Below are 10,792 nucleotides of genomic sequence, written 5' to 3' on the forward strand. Positions count from 1 at the left end.
ACTTTAAAAGGAGAAACCCTGACTCGCCAGCTGGCTGAGAAGGAAACAGTTTTCAATGTAACCATTTTTCATTGGACTTTATTATTAGACAATTTTATGATCATTTCACAGTAAAATTCTTACTATATGCACCTTTAAACAGATATCAAGTAAATAAAAACTTTCTCCAAAGGTTAAATAGAAAACAATATGTGCCTTCTAATGGAGGACTAAATGCGGTTAGTTCAGCCTCACCAGACGACTGAACACAGAAGCTCACGAATGACTCATTACTGTGACTCAAGTATTTCCAGCAGCATTTCTGATGGTTGCTGTTTGTCTGCGGAATAACACGTTTGGAGCGTTTATTTTCTCAGCTCACTTCAGTCATCAATCTGATGACCTTAGCTTCGCACAAAGTCACCTGAGTCTAGCCGAGAGATGCTCAGCCTCTTCAGACGGTGTTTTCATCTTAATCAGACCACAGGAACTCCCCCTTTTCTGTGGTTAGGACACAAAATAATCCCATGCCAGTCAAACACGTCTGTGCAAACACACATGTGCTGCTGTCACGAGTCTAATACTCACACAAACCATCTCAGTTAGTCTGCTTTGTCCTATATCTGGAAATATGAGCACATACAGGAACAGTGAAGTGAACCTATTGGAACCTGTTTCTCATTACTATAAATGGCCGATGGGTGGAAAAGTCCGAGAGCTCCTAGGAATCTTCTGGCTCTTTCTGTGTATGAATGATGTTTAAGTTTAGGATGTTCTTACTCTGTTAAAACACACGCACGCACGCACGCACGCACACACACACACACACACACACAGAGGACTCACAGAGTGATGCCAAAAAGTGGAAGACAGGATAAAAGGAGCACAGAAGCGATGAGTTAAGCTGAGTCAGACAGAATTAATCAATCACACTCCAGTTGCTGGTTTTCTTGAAGCTTTTCCCAGCAAATATCTTTCACCATAAAATAAAAAAACTTTATTCTGTTGAAGTGAACGTCATCAGGGGTTGAAATGGAAGTGGTCATTCACCCAAACATCAGAGAATGTAAAGTAAGAGCCAGGGATGTGGTAGTGAAATGAAAAATAAGAGAGAAATCAACGTTTTTGATTTTGCTCTTCACCATTCAGCACTTGGAAATGATTCACAGATCTGCAAATCTGAATACTTAGTGTGGAAGTTATGAGTAGTGCTTTTGATAGTGAAGTGATGAGTTAGTTGACTTTTTGAGCAGTACTAACAATTATTCACTAGTCATTTAAAGCCACACTAAATACGTTTTCACTTCTCCCTCCTGCTGGTGGAAAATGGAATTACAACAGTCATAAACAACCCTGTTGCAGCCTGCTAGTGCTACCAACGAGCTAACACTAACACAAGTCATATGATGCACAAAATAAAAGATTCACTCTGTTGAGCACAAAAATAGTATTTCCAATTCCAGTAGCAACAAAGCCAGGCCACCATCAGCGTGTGATTTCACAGCCTGCTTTAGCTCCTTCAAGCTAGTGCACTAGCGATGTTCACTCTGGTTTTAGCTCTTTCCTTTGCCTCCTCTTACTTTACGTCCAGGCTCAGCCATGATGCTAACAAAAAAGCAAAAGTGCAGTTTCTGCTCAGCAGATCAGTCCAACGCAAAATTACCTCAAATTATGGCTCAAGAACCACTAGCCAGTTTTACAAAACAATGCCGTCAATTTGCTGCAAAGCTAAAGTGGCATCAGGGAGCCTTAGGTTGTTTATAAGTGGCCAGATAGACAATTACACCAAAATTACTACCAAGTGAGGCGGAACGAACGCTGCAAAATTTGCACATTGCCATACCGGCATGGCTCATTTATAAAACACACCGTTGCGGTAATATTACGCTGATTTGCCGACACGGTGTGTCTTGTAAAAAGGGCTACTGAAACCACTTTGAAAGCAATAGCTTGAACTGTTGCGTTATTTCAAAATCATCTATTTATTATACATGAGATTTATTTAGGTCCTGATGGTGAGGAAGTTGAACCAGAATGGGTTCGACGAGTGATCTAAACAAGGGTTAGAACGTCTTTGCTCATGTTAAAAGATCTGAGACTCTGTTGTGTTTTGTTGTAGTTAAAGGTTCTATGTTCAGAAGAGGATAGCCGGGTATCAATGTCTGCTCCCGGATGCCTGCTCCACCAGCTGAGCGGCTGGAACAGGATCCTTTGTTTTAACTGGTTTTTAGTTCATGCTTTCATGATGTTCATTATCAAAACTTGATGTTTCTGAATGAAACCAGACTGGTCCTTGCAACCTTCCAGTGTCTCATCAATAGAATGACAATAAACCTTTGATAGATTTTGGTGTTTTGGTTTTGTGACAGAATAAAAGCCAAACACGAGCCAAGGTAAAGCCTGAACCATCCAACAACCTGGTGCATTTACAACAGGAAAGAATGTCCCCGCCTTAGTTTTTACAGCACGGAATATTCACAGTTGTAACCTCCAGGCTGTCGGACAAAGATGGTCTGGAATTATTGGATAAGTAAAATGTAACAGCAGGTAATTTTATTGTTCTTTTTCCAAAACATTTCCGAGCTTTCGTGGTTAAAGCGTCCAACCTGCAGCTGCACCCAGACAGCTGTACGTCTCATTGGACAAAACGATGCAGACAGTCAGGGAATGGCTGCTGGCACCGCGAGACAGTGACTCACCTGGAGAGATAACATCTCACGCAAACATACACCCATCACCTTCAGTGATGATGAACCAAGAGCCAGGATCTCAACATGGGCTGCCGCTACTAAACGAGACCATCTGATGCTGCTGTGGAGTTCCCTTTGACAGATTCTTCTGCCTGGCCCAGCCAGCATGAGGTCACATGGGGGTTGTGTAAATATACTCTCCCTCTGGGTGGGATGGAGGCTTGATGGGATTTTCCATGCGTCACCGCGGTGAATGAAGCATGGCTTGTCAAGCTAAACTAGTAACACTCGTCCTAATAGACGCGGGGGGTCGGTTAGGTAGCGAATCAGGAGAGTTAAAGGTTTTCTACCATTGATCTTTGTTGTTGTTGAAGCTCTGTGACCCAGGCGTGGTGGGCTTTGAAGCTTGGTGCGCGTTATAGTGGCTCTTTTTCAGTACAGCGCATCAAAGAATAGTTCAGGATCCCTGTTTTTATTTAATCCATGAGCTTATTTTCTTTTTTTCTTTTTTTTACCGTGTCCTGTCTGGCTGTGAAGCAAGCAGAATTGATGTCTGAATGCTGGTGACAAGCCTTACAGATTTACTCTCAGGTGGAGCATCAAAGCGTCTGCTTTTAATGTCACGCCTGATACTTAAAACTTTATTGTTATTGTTGTTGAATGCTTTGTAATTCCGACCAGACACGGAGACAGAGGTGAAAGAGAAAGGAAAAGAAAAGGTGGGGAGAGAGAGAGAGAGAGAGAGAGGGGGGGGGGGGGGTCCACAAAAATAAACAATGAACAAGAGTCTGCTTCTAGACCTGCAGAAAAAGACAAAAAAAAAAAAAAACAAAAGGACAAAAAAAGGGACACAACAACAATACAACAAGATCAAGCTATCACTGCGTCAACTTGATGAAGAAATATATAATCAACATTGCTTAACTGAAGAATCACGATAATAAATCACAGTGCATTAAGTGCCCACCATAGTCTTAAGACCTGTGTTTAACGTGCCCAAGCCCAAACTTTTGAGAGCACCATGTGAGCACCTGTGAGCTTATTTTCTACATTTATCTCACATTACAGCAATAATAATATGTTTGACCAAACGTCATCAGGTTTTTGCTGGAAAACGTGTTCTAAATTAGATCCAAATGGGTTTGAATGAAGGCAAATGGACTTCTTTGGTTTCTTGAAGACGTTTTGCTTCTTCCGAGGAGCTTTGTCAAAATTGACTGGAGTATGGGAGGGTAAGTTTATAAATTGTAACTGTCTATTGTTGCTTAACAAGCAGAAACTACCCATGAATACCCCTCCTCCCAACTCCCGAGGAGTCATTGGAGTCGCTGGCCTCTGTTGTGTCGGAATCGTATGGAATAGATGCAGTAGGGTGTGACCTAGACTGAAACGTTTTGGAATTAGGTTCAGAGCTGCATTATCGGCGCCGGAAATTCAAAGATACTTTATTAATCCCAGAGGGAAATAAGAGTTTCAGTACACACAATTCTGAGATCAGACATACATACATAGGGATAGACACATGACAAGATGAAAGGTGAAACCTGAGGCCTTCTCCTTTATTTAATGTAAATTTTTGTCAAACAAGAAACTGTTTCAGTCTAGGTCACACCCTCCTGCTTCTGATCAATACGATTCCCACACAATAGAGGCCAACGACTCCTATGGAGGTAGGGAGGCGCAAAGCTTAAAATCGTCTCTCCTACTTCCACCTCTTTTCCTAGTAGCTTCAAACTCCTCGCTTTCTCCTCTTCACCTTGGCTGTTTAGACTCTTTTAGCCCTCTAATAAAATAAATGCATGACATCATGACTGTTCAATGTCACTGCTTGATTGCATGCTTTTGTAGCTTCACATCGTGACCTTTAGGTGAGCAAGGCTCCCAGTTTTTATCATTCACAAAAACAATGAAACATGCATAAGATTGCCGTGAAGGTTCGTTATTCAGGAGAAAATCAAATCAAAGCAAGATCATATGTGCATGTATTAAAAGCACATACGTGCATGTATTAAAAGCAGAATCCTCGTGATGGATTACAGGATGAAGTAGACGAGGAAGTATTTATCATGTGAATCAAGATAGAATCAAAAACTTTTCACCATTCATTTAGAAAAGGTTATTAACTCAAACCACATGGTGTACGTATGTAAGATCCCATCAGTTTCTCTTCAGCATTTTTCATGCAACCTTTAGAATCCAGTGCTATTTGGATGTAAAGTTTGCCATCTAGTGTTTGTAAAGTGGAAACTGCAGATTTTGAGCTTTTTTGTACAGAAAAAGCTGAGAAGAGCTTCAGATTTGATGTAAAAATGTACCTGATTTAAAATTCCTTTTGATATGGGAAAACCCCAGAAAAAAATGTATTCATCTAAGTCTAGAAACAAACGTAAACAGTAAGGGTATGAAAAAATATCGGAAAAAATGTGTGAACTTTCAGTCTTTTTAAAAAATCTGCAAGTAATAAAAGCCAAAAGTCCACATTTGTGTGAAGAATGCACCATTTTCCTTGTGTCTGCTTTTGCTTATAAGCAAAACATTTGAGATTCCAAGAATGTTTTCACTTTCCCAGTGAGTCTATAAAGTATGCATCACATCAAAGAAGTAACAGACGTGTGTTTGCAGCAAACCCGTTTAAAAAAGCAGCTTAGGACATTGCTTGCAGCTGTAAACCTGATAGTGCATCACTAAACGGATAACAAATTAGCTGCTCATGTTTCCTGTCACTAAAATAATCTTCCGGTAGAACAAACAGTAAGAAAAATTGAAAAAAAAAAAAAAGAAAACAAACTCACACATGCAAAAAATCTTTTAATCTAATTCACATTTAACAATAATATGATACATGTCAAAGCTGGGAACAATCTGCAGAGGAATTCCATGTGTGTGTTCACTGCATACTTCTGTAGGTCATGCATTCCTCCAGCTCCCAGTAACATCACAGGCTGGAGGGGACAGGGGGGCGTTTCATCTCGCATCAAATCATTTCCAACTCCATGCTGCCCTTTTTGGTTCAGAAACGCATCAGAACCTGTAAAACCTTCAAGTCCATTGCTCAATCTCTAGCTGGAAGGCTGGTTTCTTTTTTATCTCGTCTGTTTTTTTTGTCAAAAACCTGTCAACGGGACACACGTGGAGCTTAATAATGAATATTTCATTTGCTCTGCTTCCAGCTACACACGAGTTCTTTATTAAATGATTTATGTCAGTCACATATGGAGACTAGAGGACAAAAAGGAAAATTCACTAGTTTTTCTGCTTTCTTTTGTATTAAATCAGAAGTGGAGCTGTTTATGCACTTAATTTGAATTAACACCTATTGAAGGATTCACTTCTTTACATAAATGCAATGCAAAGTAAATGGTAAACAGTAGAGGACACACGTGTGTTTGGCAAAATAACACAAAACTGCGGCTAACACAGATGATGGGTGACCAAGCGTTGGTTTCCGACGCGTTGGGAGCCCTAACGTGTCGGGAGGCTCCGCCCGGTGCCAGAGCGACGGTTTCCGGAGCCCGCGGGAAAACGCACATTTCATCGACATTTAATCTCTTGCTATTTAACCTCACCCTCACCCCCATCCTAACCTTAACCCAGTTTCTATTTCTAAACTTCTCGTTAACCGCGTTTGACGGTGATACAACTAGAAACAAAGTTTTGCATGCACAAGTGGGTTAAGGTTCAGCTGGGGGTGAGGGAAAGGATAAATAGCAAGAGGGTAAAGGTCACAATTCGATGAAATCCCCGTTTAACCGCGGGTGTCAGAAGCGGCTAAAAATGACCCTCTGGCACCGCGCGTTGCCTCCTGATGCATTGGGGCTCTCAAAGCGCCGGAAACAAACGTTTGGTCACCCATCGTCAGTTTTAGCCGCTTCGGGTGTGAGAACGTGTTTCGTAAAAGGACACAGCAGGCGATTCTAGACGGTGAGCGAAGAGGAGTCACAGTAAGTTGCTAAGTAGACAAATACATTTAAATGTATTACGGAGTTGTTGTTTGAGATATTTTGAGAGCAGACTATTTGCTAATTCACTGTTAACATTGTTAGCTCAATGTTAGCCTCTAGCCTTCCTTATCTTATCCGACGTTAGGGTACCGTAATTCTTGGACCACAAGGTGCACCTAAAATCCTTTAACTCATTCACTGCCAGCCGTTTCCTGATCGCTAACAGCCTTCGCTGCCAGTTTCTCACAGTTTTTACAGTTTTTTTAAGAGTCACAGAACATTGTGTGCTAGGATTATGCCGACGCCAAAATAACCAAAACAAAGAGGAGACTCACCTCTTACATCAGGAAGAATCCGTGTGTTTCGAGCGTTATCCGTTCTTTCATAATCCGTTGTTGAATTGTGATCGGCAGACGCTTTTCCGGTTCGCGCCTCACTTTTTTTTACAGGAACGGCCCAAAACGATCTCCTAACACATGGATGGTCTGCTTCCTGATCATGTGACGTGTGACGTATGCAGATGAAGATCGGCTTCAGGGCTGAGATGTTTGTTCTCTCAGCGCGGGGGCTCGTTCTGATGCTCAAACAGTAAAAAAAAATGCAAATGACGACTTTAGTCGTCATTGGCAGTGAACGGTTGGATCTAAAATGACGACTTTAGTCGTCGATGGCAGTGAATGAGTTAATTTTCTCAAACATCAGCAAGCTCATGCTTTAATTCTGTTTATGCGTACTGACCTCAAACTGATTTTAGGTGGTAGGCAGTGGTCAAAACTCGTTAAAATGCTTTAGCATGACATTGGTATGCTATGGAGTCTCACCGCTTGATGGATTGACGGATCGTTATGACTACGGTAATCAGGAGCCTCGCGGAGTGATACGTACTGTTCTTCAACATTGTGGCGACAGCGGTGGTACATGTCATGAAGATCAACGACTTCCGAGGAGGTCCTTCTTGGTGCTTTGATTTATGAAAAGACATCGTCTATCCATCCACACAAGAACAACCACCTTGCAGCAACTGCCAAAGGATACAAGAAAAGCTGTCCATTTTCCGTACCTACTGCAAGAACAAGATCACTGAAGCGAAGATCTGGCCAGAATACATCACCAACACGGACGAGGACTCCTCACCTTTGCCCAAAACAGTCCGGTCTCTATACGCACCACAGAGACCGAGAAGTCGTCTTTCACTGTAGTTCTCAGTTGCCATGCTGATGACCAGAAACTACCAATGGACTGAAAAAGTGAGTGTATTGTTCTGGTTTTCATGTTGAACAATGTCAACACTCCTTATGAGCGAGTTATTGTGAAAGAGTTGAATAAAGTTCCATTTATCCGACAGTTTTTCGATTCTTGTGCCTTATAATCTGGTGTGCCTTAGAGTCCCCAAAATACGATAAAACAAAACAATGCCAATTCTTCTTAAGCTTGGTTTATGCTAGACGCATTCACTTTCCGCTTGGTGATGCGACTCGCGGATGGAACGCGCTTCACAACTTGCAGCGTTTATGGTTCATGCGGCTTGTCTCTGCGGTAAGCCAATATTCTCCCAAACTGTAGGGGGCAGCATGGAGCTCTACGGCATGCATCCAACACTACACCATAGTAGAAGTAAAAATTACTGTTGTTTACAACATGGCATTTCAGCATTTTTTAACAGCGTCCTCGTCTTTTCCGACAGTGCGAGCTATTTCTCCAAGAATTATTAACAACATGTTGATCATGGTGATCTCTGAGAGCTGAATCATACAAATGTCTGTATTTACGAACCTCTGCCACACTAGTTCTTGCCAGTCCGCCATGTTTTTTCACGTCTGACCGTGCACGTGGTTAGAAAATTTCCTAGGTGCGCGGTGTGGAAAGTTTGAGCCGTGCGGAGGTGCAGTGGAGGGGCATGGTTGTTAAAATGATGCAATTTTGCCGTGCGGAGCCGTGCGAACCTCGCAGACGCGTCAAGCATAAACCAAGCTTTAGGGGTACAAGAAATAACTTCTAGGCAGTTCCTTTTAGTGGCTAACATTCTGTCCAGAGATCTGAAGCTTTTTGGCGGCCATGTGGAATTACAAATGCCGGCGCAGACTTGGCAACCCTGCGGGCTAACAGATTGTAAATAGTGACTATGTCCCTCTTCAGCTTGTTTACAAGGAGAAAAACTGACAAGCCCGCAATGTAATCTTCCTTCCAACACAACTGAGACATCGGAGTGTTTTGTGATTATTTCACTGTAAAATGATTACATATTGTACCTTTACGCCAGGGTTTCTCAACGGGGGCTGTAGCGCCCCCCAGTGGGCAATCAGACTATATAAGGGGCGGTGAAAGTTTTTTGCCACTGAAGGGGGTGCTGAGATGCTAATGGTGGGCGCTAGCGATACAAGACATTCATAACAGACAATGGCTCAGAATAAAAAGAAGTGTCGACAGTACAACGTGGACTACCTTCGGTATGGACTTATTCCTTCACCCACGAATCCACAACTCCCCATGTGCCTGTTTTGTGAACAAGTTTTTTGAAACGAATCAATGAAACCCTCCCGGCTTAAGGAGCACTTGTCCAAAATGCATCCAGACAAAGCTTCAAAGGAACTGAACTATTTTCAGGTAATTAAAGAGAGACACTCTAAGAGAGGTAGCATTAGCAGTATGTTTGCTCGAAGCTCGAATTTACTGGACCGAGGATTATTAGCTTCCTTCAATATCTTGTTGCTAATAGCTAAAAACACTTTTTATGATACTTTTTTATGACATATTTGTATGAAACAGTTTCAAACTCAAGGTTGAATTGTTTATTTTTTTAATTATGATTTTTATATCAAAAAACTTTCCATTGCTCTGCACGGGACATTGGTGGGCAGTAAGGGATGTCAGCATGACTTGGGGGGGGGGCGTTTAGCTGAAAAAAGTTGAGAAACCCTGCTTTACACATTGCAATCATTGGTCAACGTTTACTGCAGGATAAAAATGCATCAAAAGCATATCAGTAAAACAGCAGTGACACCAAGAATCAGGCTGCTCAGGCTGGAGAAAGCACCACTTGAGTGAGAAGAAAGCTTGATGGTGATTCCAGGTCGACAGGAATCACAATTTTCCCCACAGAAGTAGCAGGAGTCAACGCTGCGAAGGAAGCCTGAGTTGTATGTTCGTGTTGCTTTTCTCGCTACAAGTGAGAAAAATATTGAAGTGATTATGATCAGCGATGTCACGTAAACCTGAAGGACAACAAAAGGTTTCTGCGTTTGGACTCACTGGGTTCATAGTAGTCATAAACCCGCAGCACAGCGTCTTCTACACGAGCCACGTTGTGAACTCGGACAAAAGGAAGCTTGATGCAAACCTCTGACTTGTTCACCTGCAAATAATGCAAAACACTTTCAGTTTGCACCAAATTCAAAAGGTTTTAGATACAAAAGTCTGCAGCAACTCTAAAACATCGACAGTTGGAAACATGACTGACTGGCGGAGTCAGAGAATGAGGGCAATTCAGGTCTTGTGTCTGCAGAAAATAAATGCAGAGAGACAACCGAAGGACAGAAAACAGTCTTATATGACCTTAATGGATCAAAACAATCAGTGTTTGATCAGATTTTTGTGCTTCAGTACAAGAAACTCTTAATGCAGACCCAGTATGTCTCTGCAGGACGTCACCTGATTCAGGACACAATACACAGGCTGTTCAGGGATCTACAGGCAGCATGGAAAGGATTAAAGTGTTTATTTAGCATTGAAGCTCTGTAATTCAGTCGCATCAAACATTTATGAGACACCCGCTTAAACAAATTCAACCCACGGAAAAACTACCTTCTAATTTATAGGATTTAGAGGATCTATTTCAATGGCACACACCCATCTATTGATCTATCAATCTGTCGATAGATCTATCAATCAATAAAAACATTTATAAAAACAATATCCATCCATCCATCCATTTTCTGAGCCCGCTTTGTCCACACGGGGTCGGGGGGGGGGGGGGGGGGGGGGGGGGGGGGGGGCTTGCCTATCTCCAGCGGTCAACGGGCAATCAGGCGGGGTACACCCAGAGGCGGAGCTAGCCTAAATGGCGCCCTGTGCGAGAACACCCTGTGACCCCCACCCACACACACACACAAGAAAAAAAAAATACACCTACAACTTTGTTGTTTATTATCATCACTCATCACTATTATTATTAGGAAGAATATA

At 42.2% G+C, this 10,792-nt stretch overlaps 1 protein-coding gene across 2 annotated transcripts in view; it reads right to left on the bottom strand.

Annotated features, from left to right (window-relative positions):
- Positions 1-9,390: 9,390 nt before the first annotated feature.
- Positions 9,391-10,792, bottom strand: part of cd109 (CD109 molecule) — a 25,507-nt gene continuing 24,105 nt past the window's right edge. For both annotated transcript variants that reach the window (XM_054741513.2, XM_015970340.3), the window contains exons 31-32: positions 9,860-9,962; positions 9,391-9,770 (exon numbers count right to left, since the gene is read on the bottom strand). In XM_054741513.2, the coding sequence (XP_054597488.2) occupies positions 9,580-9,770; positions 9,860-9,962 (294 nt within the window). In that variant the 3' untranslated portion in view covers positions 9,391-9,579. The remainder of the gene's footprint in view (positions 9,771-9,859; positions 9,963-10,792) is intronic.

This window comes from Nothobranchius furzeri, chromosome 18, assembly GCF_043380555.1.
Source record: "Nothobranchius furzeri strain GRZ-AD chromosome 18, NfurGRZ-RIMD1, whole genome shotgun sequence".
NCBI classification, from domain to species: Eukaryota; Metazoa; Chordata; class Actinopteri; order Cyprinodontiformes; family Nothobranchiidae; genus Nothobranchius; species Nothobranchius furzeri.